Source organism: Lepidochelys olivacea (genome assembly GCF_965140295.1).
Source record: "Lepidochelys olivacea isolate rLepOli2 genome assembly, chromosome: 1".
NCBI lineage: Eukaryota > Metazoa > Chordata > Testudines > Cheloniidae > Lepidochelys > Lepidochelys olivacea.
This window is the reverse complement of record NC_140411.1, coordinates 117165676-117186772: the sequence shown is the minus strand read 5'-3', so window position 1 is coordinate 117186772 and position 21097 is coordinate 117165676. Positions and strand designations below refer to the sequence as shown.

The following is a 21097-nucleotide window of genomic DNA, read 5'->3' as shown; positions in this document are numbered from 1 at the left end:
ATGAAGAATGAATACCTGGGTTCAAATTTGGTTTATATCACAAAGGCAAGGAATATCATGTCATTTTAAACTAGTCCCAGTAAATGTTTTTCCACATCACAAAACCATCACACATTTTGGTGCAGGAGACAATCTCTACAAAAAGAAAAATCAGGAATGAAAGTAAAAAGTTTTTGAGGTCAGAAATGGGGTATGATCCAACAGCTCTTAGACAAATTCTGTGGTTCTTAATTCCATAAACCTCAAAGATAGTTTTGTCTGAATAAGCAACACAGAATTTAACCCCATGGTTGGAAGGCTAAATTTAAGCATAGATGCAACAAGAGAAGTTTATCTTCTTACTATAAAGAATCATAACCAGAATCCAAGCTTCTCCCCCTCTTTTGGAATGGGATCCCAAAGCACAAGACTCTCTGGGCATGATGTGGCAGTATTTAAGTTGCAATACAGTGTTGTCAGATCATAACCATCTGTCTGCAGAACCTGAACTCACAAAAGTTCAGGGGCCAGATCCTCAGCTGGTACAAATCAGCATCCTGCAGCTCCACTGAGGTCAATGGAGGTCTGCTGATTTATACCAGCTGAGAATCTGACAGCAGGTGCTTTTCATCAATTATGTTACAATGGAGATTGGTTTAAATGCCCACTCCTCAGTACACAGTACATGCCCTCAATATGGGCCATATTCTACGGCTGCTCTGTTGACCGATCTCGTCATTGGAGTAGTTCTGCACCCAGAGCAGCTCTGGAGTGAGACCTCGTATCTAGCAATCTCTTCGCAAATATTGAAAGTTTTAAAAAAAACTTGTCTTAGAGACTGATGATGATGCTCACACACAATGGATCCCATCACAAAGGATGCTGAAGCGTTACTTGGAGAAACAGAGCTTTTGAAATCCATATAGACAAGGCTGGAGAACATGCTAGCGGCCTATAAGAAAACAATAGATAATTAGGGTTCATTCAGAAGTATAACTTATAACAGTCAGTTGTGTAGTTTAAAAGTCATGCTCAAATGGAATTAATTGCTATTTCCACATTAAAATTTCTCCTCGTGGCAAAGGTTTCCCCCTATATTTTGCTTAAAAATTTAATTGTGAGACCATTAATATATGAAAAGTTAAAGTGCTTAATAAACATCCCAAAGTGTGGGATGCTGTATTCATATAAGAAAGGTATGAGCCAACTGCGAGACACATTCAGATGCGATCAAAGAGGATCTGAGCTTAACTGAGCTCTCACATGACAGTTCAGATCATTTCAGATCCCTTCCAATGGAGATAAAATAGCATCAAAAGCAGAGAGGCTTTTTTCTTTCTTCCAAGGATGAAAACACAACATCATTAGTCAAATTTACTCTGAACTTCCGCCTCCTCATGTTGATTTGTACTCAGGTTGAGTAAACATATCTTTCCATCATGGTAAATAAATGTAAAAGCCTATCAGTAACTTAATTGCTTAACGAATGATGCCGAGTAGGGTGTAACATGTTTTTTTTACTATAGCATTGAAGATAAAGATCTCTCAAAAACTCCTGTTATATATCTTGGCAGTGAATATCTGTTCCTAGTTGAAACTTTACTTATAAAATTTCAACTCAGGATCATTTTATTTTTCAGTTTTTGAAAAAAAAATCACCTTGGATAATTTTTAAGAGGTACAAATATAAAATTGTTTATTGATTGAGAAGACTTTCTCTTGCACTGTGCATCACAGAGAAATGAAATCTGACAAAATTGATGAGTCTGTAATAAGGGTGGATTGTGTTTGGTGCATTAAAAACACCCTAAAATAAAAATGGCAAAGATACTGAGAGTGAAAAATATCACAGTGATTTTTAGCCTGTAGATATCAGAGGAAAATCTAATCCCCTGTGCATGGCACACACCTAGACACAACTGGGACCATGCACTCTACTATCCTGGCACACTTATAGGCTTAAATCAAGCGGATGAAAGGGAGAAGACAGTCCTTCTTCTTAAAATAAAGTAGTTTTATAAAGGTGTTGTGAAAACAGCTTGAGTGCATGCCATTTATCTAAGATTAAAATCTGGCTCCTGGTGGGCATGTGGATATAGTGCCCATGCATAGCTGCCAGACTGGTATGATAGATCATAAAGGCTACAAAGGAATGGTACGAATCTAACCAGTTAAACAAATATCACAATAGGCCAGCTCATCTTTACAGTTTATCCTTCTTCAAAAGCCATACGAGTGTCAAAATACGTATTGACCCTAAAACCTCTATCATCTTAAAAATAAGTATATTAATAATAATTACTGGCAGCCCATAATTGTAGATAAATATAAATATAGAGCATCTTGAGAAATAGTATGGTTGGATATTGTGCCCTAATTATATATTCCCATATCAGCTTCTCTCAGACACTGTGGGACAAAGGTATATTCAGTACTGCTGTTGTCCATTGTGCTGAAGGGTTTAGCCAGAAACTCATCTTGCTCAATCAGTTAGTAATGGTGAGGGTATGGCATGGTTAGCCACGTCTGCCTCAGCTGATGTTACCAAAAGCCCTGAACCTGCCAAAGATGATTGTCCCTGATGGCAGGTCCCTAAGGTTTATTGTCAAGTGAATTAAGGATGTAGTATCAGACTATAGGGTGATATCTCCCACTTCTGGGTGAGAAATGTAGAGCTATGAGAGCCCAAGGGCTCAACCTTGACTCAACACTTGCATATACAAATTGTCCTCACTCTCTCATTTGCCCACGCTAAATCAAAACCTACATTTGTGCAAGCAAAATTGGTAATTAGATACATTGTATGTGCAAAAACAGCATTTGTGCAAACTGCATGTACATCTGTTGTAACCTTCTAAGTGTGGGTGTCCAACATAAAATGAAAACACTCTGGCAACTCCTCCAGTGAAGATAAATATAAATTAAAAAAAAATTACTTTGAAGTGACATAAGGAAGTCACAGTCCTGCTAGAGTGACTTTTGCATCAAACAACTTTGTTAGCACCCCCAGACGTCAGTTCTGGGTTCAGTAATCCACATTGGGTTAGATTAAATTAGATAGCCAGAAATTGCAATGAAGTCTGGTGCTACCTCCCTAATTCATGTTCATAAGACTAAAAAAGCCCAGAGTTTAACCTTGAATTTCCTGGCTCCATCTGCTTAAAACATGACCCATAACATTAATTAAAATGTGGCTTTCTGGTTTATTTCAAGTGCCCTGTTGTATTGGGGGAATGGTGGAAAGTATTTTTTTACTCCTCGACATGTTATGTGATATAAAATAGGCTGTTATATCCTGCTCATCTATTTAATTTAATACATCAGCCGCATCACAAAGCACATAGCATTTTGTTCCCTGATTTCTAACTAGTTCTCACTTATCTCTCTGAAGAGGAATAGACAGAACAAATGCTGACGTATTTTAATTAGAAGTCAGAGATAAATTTCTAACATTAAATATTTGCCTCTCAAAACAACTGACCATCTTCTGCCCATGTAGATTTACACTACACACATTGACATTTATTTGACACAAATATGCTGCTCAGTTGGAGAAGGGCATACATTGCTCAATAGTCTCTTGTTTTAGTATGTCCAACACAGAGACACACAATATCATATACCAGGAATTTAAGTCAGCACACATTTCACTACTGATTTCACATATGGGCCTGGAGTAACTTTTCTCCTAATATGGTGATAGCACGTGCACTATTTAAATGCATCCTTATTCCGAGCCTTATAAATATGCACCAGATGTATCTTTTGTAAATGTTATATTTTTCAACATCTCAGCATTTGTGAGTAGTTGAAAGCTATGTCAGCCATGCTTTAATGGGGCATAAAAGTGTGCTGCATTCAAAGAAATGGCACACCATTGTAACAGGCAAAATTAGAAGTGCTGTCAATGGCTACATTTTCACATTATCGATTTTCACTGTTTAATATGGTACTCTGTTTTTATGCGTGTGCATTTTTAATTGATGTCTATACATCCATATACACATGCAGGTGTTTTTTTACATCAGATACAAAACAATAGCCACAGCAAATTAACTGATTCCTGGAATTGTATCAGTGTGTCTACAATAATCACAGGGTGCAATTAAGTGATTCAGTAAATGTCCTGAGTTTGCCCAGGATCAGCTTTAACATAGAAAGCAAGCACATACACATACACTGTTACCCTCTACTGAATGGAATCAGAACTGTTCAACCATATGTCATAGGCCCTATATTGCTAACAGCTAAAAAATTATCTCCTGTTGCTTAAGTGGTAGCAGCCTGTACATTTGCAATAGCAGGATCTGACTTGTCCCCTTGCTGACATGGAGCTCAAAGTGATCATGGTGTGTAGCACAGTGAAAACCTGGACTGTCACCAATTCAGTACAGTATACAGATAGCTCATTTTAGGCCATATCCTCCCATTCTCATGTAGAATAATGTAGGAAGGGAGCACTTAATTTAAAAACTGTGTATCATTTAGGGAAAGGAAGGCGTGTGAACATGTGGAAGAAGCAAGGAGTGTGGTCAGAGTTACTCATAGTTTGAAGAACCATGGACACTGACTGTGCAGACCCTGCAGATCTCTGGCCATATGAGTTTGTGCCCCCTGGCTCTGTGCTGTTCCTAGCCCTCCCCCACCTAAACAATGGTATCACATTGGAAACAGTTGATGCGGTTGTACTGACTTCTCCCCAGCACAATCGGTGTCTATCTGTGACTGACCCGTTACAGAGCACATACTGTGAGTTCATGTTGGGCCATTTGCCTTATTATGAACATTTCTTTTCTCCTTTTAAGAATTTGCACCTGACCATATCTCAGAGAAGAGAAAAGGTCTCAACATGTTACATAGTCGATATTATTTGAATGCTAGAATGCTGTTTGCTTGTAAGTTTCATGTTAGAACCATGCTATGCCCCTCACCCAGGCAAATCAACTCAAAGGCTGAGCCATATGACACATCAGTAAACATAATGGCATCCTTGCATTTTTGGAAATAGTTTAACATCCCACAACTACTTTTATTCTCAAGTTCATGGGCTTATGAATGAGAAGAATATCACTGGATAACTGCCATTCAGAAATATGTGTAGAAAAATCCTAGATGTCTGTGCAGCTGATGGAATGATCAAAAACACTCAAAAAATGCATATGCTAAACTTTTTAGAAATGCACATTGCTGAAATATATCCTACAACTAATGTCACATTTCAGATATATTTTAATTGTATTTTTACATTTGATATTCAAATTGGAAAAGTATATCTTATTAAACACAACACTTGGCTTTGCTATTTTAATAAAATATAAGTTGTTAAGAGAAAGAAAAGCAAAACTACTGATTCTTTTCCTTATGATGATCAAATGAGTCTTTCATGTTGTATCTTACACTTCACTTTTTAGCATTTTGAGGCAAATAGCAGATATCAAAACTTAGTAAATAATCAAAGACATACTCAGTTTTTCCAAACTGTCATGCTACTTATCTTGTATTAACTGATCTCTTAGGTAGCATAAGCTTATTTAATTGCTACTGAAGATTATTTGGATGAAAAAGAGATGACACTTTCCCTTACCTTCAAAAAAGACAAAACTATATTTTTCAAACAGACACACACAGAGAGCCAGATTCTGATCTCCTACACACATGCACAACTGCAATAGCTAATGTTAAAAGATTTGATAGGAGCTGCATATCTAAGATTGCACTCTGGATCACTGACTGTACATTCTATACTTAAAATGACAATTTGGAAATATATTTTATTGCTGAGTAATTCATATTGTGTTACATTAAAAAAGCAGCTTTCTGATTTTATTTCTAAAGGGTAGTTATGCATGCACAATAACTACATTTCAAAAGGAGTTTTAGTAGGTTAGCAAAGTGCATATGCATGTATCCCCACTGACATGATAGACCGTAATGGCTGCGGTCTGTCATGTCAAGCATCTGCATATTAAACAGTCCCTAAGTACACATTGACACAGCAGACCCTAATAGCTCTGAAGCTGTAACAATCTATTGAGTCAATAATATGCGTGTTAAAGAGCATCTTGTATACTTCCATCAATATATTTTATCTTTTAGTTAATTTGTTTCTTCTTTTTATATATATATATATATTCAGTGCTAATGCTATAATAACCTTTATCCTTAACACAAGGTCACAGATATGTAACATATGTCACACACATTTTCTCCGTAGCAGAATCCATCCAGAACCGGACAGTTCTTAAAAGGGTTATTGTAATATTTTACTCTGCCATCATACACACTTTCAGGTTTGTAGCTGTTCAAGACAGGATAGAAATATTCTCTTCCCTTTGGTGCACCTGATCCAAAGCCCACTGGAGTTGTTGGAAAGACTCCAGTTGACTTTACAGGGCTTTGGATGAGGCCCAGTGTGAATCTGCTTTTTTTCCTGTTATATATTTTCCTTATAATTAAATGGAAAAGGTCACAAGGGGAGAATGAAACAAAATGTAAATGGTTTAATGGCTAGTATTAGCAACAAAAAACTAAGAAACAATGTTTGAGGCCTGATTCTCCTCTTGCTTACACTAGTTTTACATTGGCACAACACCAGAGATTTCACTGGCATTACTCCTGACTTATACCTGTACAAGCGAGAACAGAATCGCCAATATTTCCATTCCCTTCCTAGGAATCTCTGTGTTTCTCACTCTCTCTACCCCATTCCTGGTCCCCAAACACAATCAAACCACATCCTGTATCATGCTGCGCTTCAATACAATCTCACCCTAACCTGGACCTGGCTGGGACTTCTCCCTGCCATTTATAAACATGCCAAAAACTGATGGGAATAGCATTCGAGTAATACCGCAACAATTTTCCTTGTATAATCCCACAGGCCTCAATCCTATAATTGGATCCTCCTGGGCAGCTCCCCATTGGGTTCTGTCCAGCTTCAGAGTTCTGTACGCATGGATATACCTACAGGACTGGGGCTTCAGAATCTCTCAGAGATGTTTGTTAACTTAATCCTATGTACCCACTAAGGCATAAGTATTTATTACTGGGCTTTACAAACAGTGAATAATTCAACACACACAGCAGCGATGACCCTCATTATTTTAGTTTCTATGCTGAATAGCTAACAAATAAAAACTTCTTGTCAGTGACACAAGATTTTTTTAATTTATAAAATGCACCAAATTATTAAAATTCAAGGCTAGTGAACAAAATTTGAAAATGGGATGCAATGATACAGATGGAGCAAATCTTGCTCAGGATTATATCTAACCTAAATCACAGAGGAGCAGATTGTGCAAACTATCCATGGTCCTGAGTTAGGAGATTATGCAAATCTGCTCTGAACCCCAAGGAGTTTTTGGAGGAATTGTCTCAAGAGGGAGACAATTCCCCCCCCCCCCAGCTTCCTAGCACAGCGAGGCAATTCATCACCACGGGATGCTGCAGAGCATGCTCCTCTCTCTGCAGCTAGCAGTTATAGGCATGGTCTCACCCCTTGTAGGGGAATTTGTACCCCAGGGACTCATAGAAGGATCTCTGAGTAAAGGGACTGTAACTGCCCCTAATTCTTGCTCCAGGAATGCAAGGGGAGAGGCTTAAGTCTTCTCATGCCCTTCCACCCTCCAGCCAGCACACCAAGGGCCAGGGACAATCTAGCCCCGATGAAGGCATGTCACACACCAGGGTCTTGTGTGGTCTAATTCACATGTAGAAAATCTACTACCCAATTTGGCTCTGCCATCAGCACATAACTAGCCACACAGCCCTCTACTCACTTAACAGGTTGCTCGCACTGTGCTGTGTTCTCACTGAGCATTCCCAAATATTGGCCTGATCCAAAGCCCATAGAAGTCAAGGAGAAGATTCCCAGTTACTTCAGTGGGCTTTGGATCAGGCTGTATATCCTTAGTAGCAAGTGTGTATGTAATTTGGATATGGCTGTGACTTTACCCTGTCCTTGTTCATGGGATGTGACCCCTTCCACACTGGTGAACAATAGCTAGCTTGCCCACTGCTTTTATTTTCATTGCCGGGCACTACACATGGAGTTGTCTCCAATTTACCAATGAGCTACAAGTAGAGTTAGCGGCTGACAATCATGGGTGTTTGGCTTCTGTAGAAATTTAGCCAGAGTAAGATTTGACCTACTAGCTGTGAAAAAGCAGCTCATGTCACATGTGCTGCAAAACCCAGCCACAACATACTGAAGTTTAATTGTGACAATGTTAACCTACAAAAAAGAGAACATGTGCTGCATGTCCCAAACATCAAGGAGGGGGGGAAAGAATTCAGCACATTAGGAATGTAAAGCTTTTGATTTGCTTTTTCTTTCCACAGAGACTAAGGTCCAAACCAACAGTGCTCCCATTCATTATGATGCCCTAGCGTAAATCCTAGGAGTAGGGCTTCTGATTTTTGGTTTTAACTAATAAACACGATAAAACTCCCAAGATACAGGGGGAAAAAATCGGTGTTTATCCAATAAACACCAGAAAAATACCGGAAATGGTTACTTGTGTGTAAGGGCTTGTTCAAGGAGCAGTAATGTACACTCTGGGGGTGTGATGTCTAAAGTGCACTAAAATGTTATGCATTAATTGGGCTGTATACACCCCGCTGGAGTGTACTAAAGGTTACCTAGTACACTTGAGCAATAGTGCTTTTGGAAATAGTACTACATTAAAACACTAGGGAACATTACAGAGAGATTACTCATTACAGTACCATGGAACTTCAAACAGCTCCAGTCCACAGCAGGGTTCTGTGGTGGATGTCACGTTGCTCGTAGGTACGACTTCTGTTTTGGGGGATTTATTAATTTCATTTTTGATTATTTATTTTTAGCAATTTTTGAGGTTTATGTAGAAGTCCAAAAATAGGGTGTTTTCAGAGGTTCCTCTTCCTCTATACTGAATTGAGTAATGTATATAGTGTATATAATGTATATTCATTAGTCATTACAGTATATAGAAAGAGGAAAGCCCAAAAAACCAATTTTAGGACTTCTACATAAAACTCAAAAATTGCTAGAAACAAACCCCAAAATATTAAATTAATAAAACCCAAAAAACAAAATCCCTACCTATGGGCAATGTGACATCCACCCCAGAACACTGGGGTGGACTGGAGCTGCCTGAAGGGGGCAGGTTTCAATTTCATGAAAGAGATGTTGCCAGTAGAATGTATGCTACAGTGTCAGAACACATAGGGGCTGGTGATCAGCAGTGAGTCCAGACTACAGGGCCTATAGAAAACTAAAAGACAAGTAAATGTGATATATGCTGAAATGCTCCTTTTGCAAGGGTAAATTATCAATGCATCCGTGCATTATCAGGCATCCATATCACATTCACAATTGTGGCAACTGTGTAACTAGTTCCCATCGTAGTGCTGAAAACTTCCTCTTTAGCATTATTCTAACATATTTGTTGGTTAATAAAGTCAGGAAAGAGTTTAAACCAATAGTTTTGTTGTTTCCAATAACTTGGTGGCCTCTTCTTTATGTACCCTGTGTATTAGACAAATATAGTTAATAGGAGCCAGACCTGATTGGCTGATATCTGTTTCTTTATGGGATTTATATTTGCCAAGTAGCCGGACAGCAATATCCATTTAGTATTCATGGAAAGTACTTACAGAACAATAATGACAATAATTGCTTCTGATTCTTGTGTTTACAACACTGCCAAAGTATCATTAGGGCCTTATTTATGGATAATAATGCTTATTAATCACAAGTATTTGAATTCTGGAATGTATTAGATTAATATTCTTTTGTATTTCAGTTCTGTATTAATGCTGTGAAAGGCATTTATTGAGTGCAACTCATTGGGAATACTTATTTTGGAAAAGTAAATCATCTGAGCAATTTTCAGGTAATAGATAAAGAAATTATGTGCATACCACTCAGCTAACGTGTGCACAGTGAGCAATGGATACCACTACTAAAATCAGCACCTGTGGACTAAAATCAGGGACAGACTCTGAAAAGAAAATACTCTGAAAGGGATACTGATATTACAGGTTAGTTTGCTTTTAGAAATCCTATTGAATAAAATGCTTTTCATTATTTTGAATAAATATTTTCTTTTTTGTCTGTCTTTAAACTCAATCTTTAGTAATGTATACTATACTGGGGGAGAGTTTTTGCATGAATTCTAAGATTCATGGACGCTTGAAAGGTTGCTAACATAGGAAGTATAGTATAAAAAAGACAATTTTGGATGTAAATAATTTCAGCTTTTATAAATCAGTGTCTGATAGTGCTAGAATAATATGATGGAATGAAAGCGTAAGAGGAAATGACAGTTGTAACAAGCAAAAACGTAACCCTAAATCTAAATATCAACTGCCATATATTCATATTCTCCTTTTGTCCTTCTGTAGTACTTACAATTCTGAAAAAACACCAACGCTACTGTAGTACCAAACTCTCTGATTTTTGGTGTGCGGCCAGCTCCATAAATTTGCATTTAAACAAATAAAATCCAGAACAGTGTCGTATGTCTTTTTTTTCTGAGATGGTTCTTCAAGCATAATTTAAAGAAGCACTGTCAACTTAAAAATCACATTTTAGTCTGATTTTTTTTCCCCTGACTGTTGACATAACACTTATGATTACTATCACTGAAAAAGATTACAGAAACTATCTTCCTATATTTTATTCAGTTTATTTACTTTGTGCTTTTTATAACAATTTGTGCATAGTCAGGTTAACCTGTGTAGTCGGTCACTTCCCCCTGTTTGGGTGATTCTTTTATTCAGCACCCGTGGAAACAAAAAAATTTTAAAAATAACTGTAAAAGCACAAAACTAGAGAAATTGAGAGGAACATTTAGGTCTGGTGAAGTAGCTGAAACTACACTTAATTCATATATTTAATATTTATATAAGCTGACAGTGTCCCTTTAAAATGTAAGTATTTCACCTATTAATATTTTGGCTGGCTTTATTAAATATATTTATAAAATACATGCATACAGGTTTACCGAGAATTTCAAAGCATTAAGCAATAGTCCATGCTGTATAGAGCTTGATCACTATTAGAAGAATCAAAGATATTTTTAAAATATTTTAGAAGAGATGAGCCCAAGTAGCAAAGATCAGGCCCAGATCTGGAGTAGAAGTTTTACTAAGTTCAGTTCCCAAAGAACTATCCCACTGATCAGAGGTGGGAGTGGGTCTCTAGTTGTAAGGCCTGGTATTATCCTTTGCTTGACCCATTGTTATAGACATAAAGGAAGTTCAGATCCAAATTAAGAGCTGGGTTTCCCTGAATTTTGGGATGTTTGTCTGAGGGGCTTGGACTAGGCACATCCCTAATTTTTACTCATCAATATCTGACAAAAATTGTTTCAAACATTGATCATGTTACTGAAGGTCTTTCACTAATGATCAATCACCCTTTTTAGTTCTTCTGATTCTACTGTACTAATCAAAATTCCATAATGTCAGCATTTGAATGTTACATGATTAATTACAATGGTACAGTACGTGACATCATTTCTTCCTCGCTCTTATTTATTGCTCCCCACACACAAAAAGTTTAGACTGGTGGTTAGAATTCAGTTTATTACACTCAGAAAATTGTCCTTCCTAAAAAGGCCCAGAAAATATACTTCTTAGTATTTCCGAATCATAGCACAAAATCTGTGGAAGAATATAATACTAAGATCTTTACTTGTGTAACCTAAAATGGCAGCATTGAAAGCATAATTCACCATATGCAGCTTCCTGCCTCCCTGTATTTAATAGTATTAAAGTATTTGTAGCACGGATATCACTTTTTTTTCAAAATGTTTTTACTGTTTTAGGGACTGTTCCTACTCTCCCTACTGTAAATGGCAAAACTACCAACAGTTATACATGGAATTATAGTACTGGCATTTACATCATTGGGAGCAATAAAGAACCTTTTTGCATAGGGGTAAGGTGATTGTTTTGAGGGAGAGGGTGTTATACTACTGCTTTCTTCAATATTCAGTATTCCTTTTATCCTGAACATCCTCTACAGAAAGGAACCTAAATTCCAAACAACAATCTGTAGCCCAAATTTTCAAACCAGCACACCAAAACCTAGGTTCCTTAATCCATATTTAATTTCCTGTGGCCTGGTTTTCAGAAGTGCTGAGCTCCCACAAATGCCCCTGAAGTCAATGGCAGCTGTAAAGTGCTCAGCACCTTTGAAAATCAGACCACTTGCATTTCGGTGGGTTCCTAAATATAGATTTATGAGCACCCACGTTTGAAAATGTTGGCCTTGATGCACAATATATGGACCTAATCCTGCAAACTCTTACTCACATAGTCAATGGGACTATTCATCTGAGTAAGGGCTTGCAGGACCAGATCTCAAAATAGTGCTAAACTGTAAACTGCAAACCTACCTGCTTACATTAACAGTGGGACTGCTAGAGGTTAAACTTTAGGATTTAAGGGTACAAAATCTAAAACCAATGTAGAACTGTTTTGTGTGAGTAATTTGTTCTTTAACAGTATTATTGTAATTACGATACATAAATGAACATTTCAACATGGAGCTAGAAAAGACCTGGCCACATAAGTAAGTTTGAAAATAATCTTTTTTTCTTGCTTTATTTTACTTACTATATTTCTCAGTGGAACTATAATGTGCCTGCCTATCTTTAGTGTAGGCTTTATTATCAAATTGTAATTCTTTTTGCTTTCAAACTGCATGATTATTCTGTATTTATCCCTCCGGATACATAATGTGACCATTTCTCTTCCTTATTTTTATATCATTTATAGCTACTATAGTTTTGAATTCATAGGCCCACTTCATTAATTGGCTTGATGTAAAGGCTTCTTTTACATACTTGAATGGAATTTTTGGTCAGCAAATTATATCTATATATAAAACATCATCTTTATTAAACTGTAAGAAAAAATTAGAAATAAAAATAAAATCATATGTCACCATCTGATATTCTATCAACCAAAAAGTACACTCTTGTCTACATCTAAATATCCCTGTGGGAGTTATATATTTTTAATACATGCTATATATTTTGTAATTTTTTTGTCTGTTGTAGCATGTCTGAGTTTTTTAATTCCAAACTTTTAAAAAATGTTAAGGCAACAACCATGGGAGTCGATTTAGTATGATTTTCATTATGATAAGTTCAATAATTATCCTTGAAGCATGACATGAAAGTCCTATTGTTTTAAAAAGTTTCTTCTGGAATAAACAATCATCATTCACATTGGTGTAACAAAATTTAAAACAAAAAACAAAAAAAAGTGGAAACAAAAATGTGTTTTAATAGCAAAGAAATTCATGTTTAAACAAACATGGAGGAAAGGGAAAAACTGTTTAACAATGGATTTGTTTTTATATCAGAACAGATTGGAATTTAAAATCTCAATAGCAAGATTTAAAAAGAGATTGGACATTTATATAGAAAAGACAACACCAGACAGAGTTATCATAATTAATAACCAAAAAAATTGGAAGAGATATTAAACTTCATGTGTCAGGGCTTTAGCCCATCTCTAACTAGTAGAGTTCAGGAAAAGAGCTAATGTGGGGGTAGATTACCCCACATCTGCCTATCACAAGGGTCTTCCACTTTCCTCTGAAGCATCTGGTTGACCCCTGTCAGAGACAAGATATTGGACTACATGGACCTTTGGTCTGGTCCAGTATGGCAATTCCTATGTTTTTCTGTCCCTAATGGGAACTTCAGTATTTCCTAGTTCTTGACAGTGTCTTGTGTAATTTGTAAGGTAGAAAAATTCTCACAATCATCTGGATCGAACACCACTTTCTGATCCTATGAATCAGCACAAATTAACCTGTATATCTAACTCTTCTAAAAAGCTTAACCCTGCATTCCTTACTTAAAGGCAAATTCTGCTTGCCTTAGTTGTTGAAGCCAAAGAGAATTTTGCTTGATTAAAGTAAGCACGATCTGGCCCTCATTTCCCATGCTGGAATAATTGTTATTGACTTAACTGGGATCACAATATGGCACTCAGACCTTACTCCAGCACACTTCTCATAGATTTTAATGAGAAGATATAGCCTTCATGCCAACCATATTATAACCCCACTGCAGCATTTATGTCAGAGAGAGGATTGAGAAACAGATCCTGGTCACTTTATTCAGGCAAAACTCCCATTGCCTTCAAAACATACGGTAAGCAGAATCTGGCCCTAGGCAAGGAACATAGGATTTAGCTTTTAGAAGAATTAGGTATACATGCTCATTTGTGCTAGAACAAAACCAGGAAGTGTTGAAGTCAAAGGGACTCATGCATGAAGAAGGACTGAGGGCCATGTCTTCATCCCACTGAAAACATCCAATGGGACCACAATTTGGAGTTGGAATGCAGAATTTGACCCTAATACAATCCTCCCAATAGCTTTTATCGTGATAATTTTAGTATTGTAGTATTTTTTAAAAAATCCAATGCCCAATGTTACATGATTTGCTTTAAGCAAAAGCAAATATATTGTATAGATTACTATTCTAATCTGCATTAATTTTAAAACCAAATATGATTATTGTTGTGTTATCTGGCTTCATGCTTTCTATAAATGTCCCTTTATGGTTTTATTTTTAGTATGTATTTTAAAAATGCAAGAATTATGGAGTATGTCAATTCACTTCATTTCATTAATCAGCTTACCTGAAAATGTTTTTCTTGCAATCTAGTGGAAAGTAAAATGAATGTTCTTTTTTATAACGACTAAAATTAAATTCATATTCCACAATGTTTATATTTCATGTGCAAAATTACCTGATATGTTGAGATATCTGACTTTAGTTCTTTAATAAATTGCTTCATTGGCAAAATGTTGCATTTAAAATTTAGACTCTAAAATGAACTACTTCTTGATATGAAACATTTTTTAAGTTCACAGTAATGTTAAATATGATGCATTTAAAATATTAATATTTCACATGTATTATTCACTGACTTCCAGGTGTCATAGCAAGTTAGTGACACTTCATATTTCAAAGGAAGAATTGTTTCTTTTTTCAATACTAATGTTCTATTAATTCACTTTGTAATATCACTCCAGTTCAGGCAAACAGAATTGCACTAAATTACTTATGCCAAAAATCATGCTGAAGTTGTTGACATTATATAAAATTTCATTTTCCATTACTATTTTATATGGTCTTATCTTGCTAGTGTCTTTTTCAAGTGCAATACATGGCCCTCATTAGTTAGTTTTAGAAACACAGGTATATACATGAACATTTATATGTTGACATGAGAGTGCATGTGGATATATATTATACATTCTATCAGTTAAAAGGATTTTACAGAGTGAAACTTCCAGTAATTTACATGTAAATATTCTTTATGAACATGCTGGATCTCATTCAAAGTTTCTATGGTGGAGCATCAACAGATCCAGTTACTGCTGTTTTTTCAGTAACTTAGTGTGATTTTCTGTTCCAGCATGTGTTTTAAAATATATACAAGGTAAATTGACTGAGAACTTTTCTATTATAAAGGCCTAAAGGCAAACAGCTTCCTCATCAAATCCAAATAAAGGCAAAAATGCTGGATGTGAAAAAAAGAACCTATTTATGACCCTGTAACATTCATATTCTTCATATAAAGATCACATGGCTACATAACTATCCCCAAAGATATGGTGGAAAATATACCTGGAGATGCCAAAAAGCTTTAATAAGTGAATCAGAAAATAATTCTATAAAATGCCCTTCAACAGTGAGATAATTACAAAGCACTGGATCCAGAATAGTGAACAGTAGTGAAATTACTTATAAATAAATGTAAAGAGCTAAAAATATACATGGCTAGTTGTCTAACCAACTCTTTCTGAATGTCATCAGAGTCAAAGGTTGCTTTAAGTAGGAATGCAATTCCAAGGTTATTCATAACTAATCTTCAAGGAAGACACATTAATATATATTTTTAAGTATATGCTCTGAACTTTCAGTTTTGCTACATTGTTTAGTGTAGTACAGGTATGGTCTCCCATATTGGTTTAATCTCTGCCATGTTTTCAATTTGGAATATAACAAATCTGAACAATTTAAAAAAAAACTTGATCCAAATCTTTTAAAGTAAATAAATAACCCCCTTCTCTTTTGTGACCACAACAAAACGATTTGGATGACAGTAAACAACATGAGAGTATCCAGGTCTGTAGTATGGAACAGTCTTCTATTTCTATCAATTCTTCAGACGCCAGGATTTTGACATACCAACTATACCCCCAACTCCAAATTAACAACAGAAGTAAGACACCATCATATAGACATCCAAAGTCAAATGCTCCCTTTTCTGTCTAGCCCACCTAAAATATTAAAGAAGCCTAAACAAAGCAAGTGCACATCAAGCTAGAACCAATTAAGGAAACAAAATGTATATACAAACACACAGGGAGACACACACACCACACACACACACCTTACTGAGCATGCTGGAAGGGATGGATTTTCTCCCCCAGTGATACCTACCTTATGAGTGCTCGCAGGAAGGCACTGGGTTAAAGTGTAATCCCCTTTGATATTTTTGATCCAGTTTCACGCGGAGTGGCGGGGGGGAAGGGGGGAGGAAGTAAAGAGAGTGCAAGAGAAAAATCAAACTTGGGTACCAAATTATAGATCAGTTAGTGGCGGAGGAGGGGGGTGAAAAGACATAATTAGTGACAGAGTCTGGACACCCCCCCCCCCCCTCCACACACACACACACCCCGCACTAGGGGCTAACTGAGTGGGCAAGGGAGGCAGGGCGGTGAGCCAGGCGAGCTGGAGCGGTGCAGGGCTACATCCCTCCCCCCCCACCCCGCTTCCCACCCCCAGCCTTAGCGCAAAGCCACAGCGCGGCGGCGGCGGAGAAGCAGCAGCCGCAGCTACCTGGGAGCAGGCGGAGCCGTCGTGCGCAGCGCGGGGCTGGGCGAGCCGGAGGGGCCGGGCCGGGCGAAGGGAGCCGAGGGCTGCCGCCAGTCGCTCCGCGCGGCCAGCCGGTCCCCTTGGGGCGCCGCAGGCGGGCGGCGCTCGGCTGCCGGAGGCGAGGGGGAGCCGCGCAGGGGCGGGGGAGCGGGGCTGTGGGTGTGCGCGCGCCCCGGGGGCTGCTGCGGCTGCTTCTCCCTCCTTCAGCCTCCCCCCGCCCGCTCTGCCTCTCTCGCCACGGCCACAGCTCCCGTTTGGCAGCGGAGGGGAGCAGGACTCGCCCCCCCCCGACCCCCACCCCCAGTCCTGGGGAGAAGCACTAAAAAGGGGGGGGGAGGAAGAGAGCGGGGGGGGTGGGGGGGATTGGGCTCCTGCAACTGCACCAGCCCAAGTGGGAGCCAAGGCTGGAGCATCGATTGCGTCATTTAGGAGGGTCCCCCCCCCCTTTCCTTCCCCGAGCCGGAGTGAGCTACCTGCCAGTGTGTGCAGCTCTCCCCATCCAGGTGCCGCTGCTGCGCCGGTGTCAGTCCGCCCGCAGGGCTCGGGCCGGGGGAATGGGGACCCCGCGCAGTAGCCGGCTCGGGGCCGGGGGCAGCCGGAGCCAGCCCTTGTCTTGCGAGCCGCCGCGCGGGGCTCCGGGAAGGGTCAGGCCGAGCCGAGGGGAGCGATTGAGACGCATCCGCTGTGTCGGCCTTCCCGCCGCCCGCGAGCCCCTGCGTGCCGCGGAAAGCTGCCGGCGGGCGGGCGGCTTCGCTGCTCTGTGGTCGCTGGCGCCCGGGTGGATCCCGCAGCGGTGCGTTTTGTCCGTGCAGCTTGGCTTCAGCGCACCCCGGCAGACGGGCAAAAGGGAATTCACTGGTGCTTGGAGGTTGCTACTTTATTTGCAGGGTTGTTGGTTTGGTTTTTGGTTGGGTTCCCGTCCCGTCCCGTCCCGTCCCCCGCAAGAAAAAAAAAGTTGCCCGTGTGCTGGGGAGGGGGAAGGATGCTCCCTGCTCCAGCTCCTAACGCCCAAGGCGTGCGTTGAAAGTGTTAGCCGTCCACTTGTGCATTGCGCGGTGGGGTTCATTGAGCCCACTGTCATTTCCTCCTACTTCAGCTACAAGCAAACTTTTCTTCCGCAGAGAGCAACGAGCTGAGGCTGAGAACCTGAAGGTAGCGAAGCCCTAGCGGCTCCCCTCGAGCTGCGCCGACCCCAGCGCACAGGCGAAGGAGCGGTCTGCGGGGCCTTTTTATAACTGACAGTGCAGCATGCCGTACATTTTAGACAAAATAACAGCCTCGGGAACAATTCCCCTCCCTCCACCAATGGCTGCTTATCCCAGCATTGTTTCCTTCTGTAACTGATCCTCTCTAAGGATGTTTAAACTCAGCTTCAACCATTCAGGTCTTTTTTCCCCACAGTGTCAATATTAAAAGTGTACATTTTCCCTCATGAGATGCAGATCGTGAGAATCTAATATTGGGGCCCATTTTGACTTCAGATATATGAGAGAGAAAATCCACTACCTAAATGAGTTTATGATATCGATTCTGTAGGATAATAACCTATGGATGCTGCAAATAATAGGGGGTGTTTTGTTTCTCATATGGTATATAATGATGAGTCTGTCAGACTACACACTGCTTGATCTTTTATATATATAATATACAATATTTCATACACACACGCTGATGATACCTTAGGTGTTTGAGGGTGGGGACACAATATCTTATAAATCTGAAGCTTTTATCAGGCAGAGCAGATTACTTTAAGCGTTCAATTTCTCAGCGATCCAATTTTATTAGGATTTACTATCATTTGTGCTGTGCATCCTTGGGGAAATAATGCTTTGATTAATGTAATCCTGGGCTGGGATCCGCCACATGCCCCTCTCCCAGGAGAAGAGCCCTGTTTGACAAACAAAAACAGAGCAGCAACTATTGCAATCTGCACTCACCTTTAGAAGACACAAAAAATCCACCCCTCTCTCGAATACAACAGCAGCATTTCAAAACAATGTGAACTCTTATTAATTTACTCTGAATGCTCCTGATTCAGTGTGGGCTGTCCAGTCCAGCCCTCAACTTCAAAGACAGCCCAAAGGATGCTCTCTGTTCCCCACAGAGAAGCAAAAGCATCTCTGGGAAGCCCAGTGCCTCTCTGTAGTTCTGCCTCTCCTTGGTCTCTCAGCGTTTCTGCCTCTTTGTTTCCCACTGCAGGGCTTACTGCAAACTGTTTTCAACTCTCCTCATTCAATCCACCAGCAGCCAGAGGCCTATGAAGCTCTGTCATTTCATGAGGTTCAGTCACACATACCTGAAGCCAAATATACCTCTCAAACCAGGGCAATGGTAAGCAAACCACAACAAAGTGCTCTAAGCAGTTCAAAAGGAAGGTAGTGGGGCCCCAGAAAACAGCCTTGAACAAAAGATCTTGTTAAATAAAAAGAAAACATTCCACCTTTGTTATTTTTTAAATATCTAGATTTTTTTTCTTTTGTTTTGGAAAGTGCTTTTCTCCCCCAGTGCAGAGCAATATACTTTTAAAGGGCCTAATGAAATAAGCAAACCAAGATCAGAACTAAACGTGCTTTCCCTTCCTTTATAACAGTAGGTGAACTGGCCTGTAGTCCCCCCACATCATAAAGCACATTATGGGCAGCTGAAATGGTAGTGCAGTGTTTATCTTATTCCACCATAACAAAGCAGGTCTCATGGTGCCTGAGGAGGAGATCCAGTGACAAAGGAGGGCTCTGCCTGCGGTTTTGCCACTTTATTCAAAGTCTGGATTAATAAATCCAGGCTAGGGAGGAGGGCTCTCAAGCCTGCAGATAGGGGATGCGATTTGCACCAGGGTTTTCAATAAGATGCCAGCATCTCTCTCCTGTTTACCCAATGACCGCATTACAGTGACTCAGCATTTACAGTTTCTTTAGGTGTGTTTTTTCCCCCCTCTTCTTTTCTTTCCTGGTGAAAAACGATGCAATTACATTTCTGCATGCTGATCTGAGCGTTCGAATAACAAGCTTTAAACGCGTTATCAGACGCTTGTTAAAGGGAGTGGGGCTGCTGAGAGAGGAGAGAATGCTGCATTTTTTTAGAAAGAAATTTAAATTAAAAGCAGCTATGGGAAGAGATCGGCTGCAGCTCCGCTTCAATCAATGCACCGAGGCAGATTAGGAGAAAGTCTGAGTCAAAAAGCGTAAATCACGCCAGGGAAAAGTTACCTAGAATTAATTCCTGTCTTTTGAGAGTATAAAATGACTTTCCTATGTGGGATTCACTCAGTTTGCTTCACATCCCTCCCTTCAACAGTATAAAATTGTTCTTTACATTTTAATTGTAAAAAGTGGATCTTTAATAAGCCTCTATTTGTGGGCGTGTTTCTTTGATCATTTCACCCAAACAGTATAAAAGGCCCCAAACTCACCATTGCTACTATTGTTATGGTAGAGGTTCCTTGCTTCAGAGGTTGCAAAACTGTAGTGGGAAGTATACAAATCCATGTTAGGAGCTCAGGATCTCCTCCTTCACAGCCCCATCAAGCAACAAGAATTTTTAAAAAGTAGGATCAGAGGGTTGAATTTAAGGAGGGGGGATGCAAAGAAATGATGAACGATGTTAACTTTGACTGTAGGAGTCATGATAGAGTTGGGTGAAGCTTCGGGGAAATAAATCATTTAATCCCAGAGCTACTGAAGTCCCTTTTTCAAACATTTTGAGGCTTGAAATCATGCTGCTGTAAAAGCGACTGAGTACTTAGAAGAATCAAACATCAAGAAATGTAGATATATTAGGAATGGATCCAAAATGAGAAAAAATAACCAGGCTATCATGAAAATATCACTAGATTATATCTCCCAAGGAAAACAACAACAACAACAACCCATCAGGAAAATTGTAGCTCTTGCATTCACTAAAGGAGAATAGACAGCATGTGCATGTTTGTGTGAAATGCCAAAAAGAGCAGCCTTAAGCTTGACCTACTGCAATCTGCACTGAGCTCCTCAGACAATAGACAAGTTCAAATGTCAAAAAATCTAATAATAAAAAACAGAGCTGCCAAACTGCACGAACTGTTTTCTGGTGTACCACAATTATTCACCCTCTTATCCACTAAGAGACTGCCACTCTTATGCGCGTAAAAGAAAATCTATGTAATGCATATAGATTTTTTTTAATGTGAAACGCGATTGAGATGGCCAGCAAGCAAATCAGAATATGTTTAATGAAAG

At 39.3% G+C, this 21097-nt stretch overlaps 2 protein-coding genes across 3 annotated transcripts in view; one reads left to right on the top strand and one right to left on the bottom strand.

Moving 5' to 3' along the window:
- LOC311514361 (uncharacterized protein) overlaps nucleotides 1-17932 on the bottom strand; it is a gene marked incomplete at its 5' end in the record, with an annotated part of 52837 nt that extends 34905 nt beyond the window's left edge. The window contains 3 exons of the mRNA XM_084616913.1: nucleotides 16449-16492; nucleotides 16848-17189; nucleotides 17890-17932. Coding sequence (XP_084473039.1) covers nucleotides 16449-16492; nucleotides 16848-17189; nucleotides 17890-17932 — 429 coding nt within the window. The remainder of the gene's footprint in view (nucleotides 1-16448; nucleotides 16493-16847; nucleotides 17190-17889) is intronic.
- The window catches only part of LOC311530114 (uncharacterized protein), a 289301-nt gene that overhangs the window by 265869 nt on the left and 2335 nt on the right, over nucleotides 1-21097 (top strand). Inside the window, exons 1-2 of one of the 2 annotated variants that reach the window (XR_014713932.1) lie at nucleotides 17362-17751; nucleotides 19083-19214. Coding sequence is in view for 1 of the 2 variants with exons in the window: in XM_084646494.1 (XP_084502620.1) it covers nucleotides 19083-19214 (132 nt within the window). In the remaining variant the exon portion in view is untranslated. Of the gene's footprint in view, nucleotides 1-17361; nucleotides 17752-19082; nucleotides 19215-21097 lie in introns of those variants that run through there. The other variant, XM_084646494.1, reaches the window with a different exon arrangement.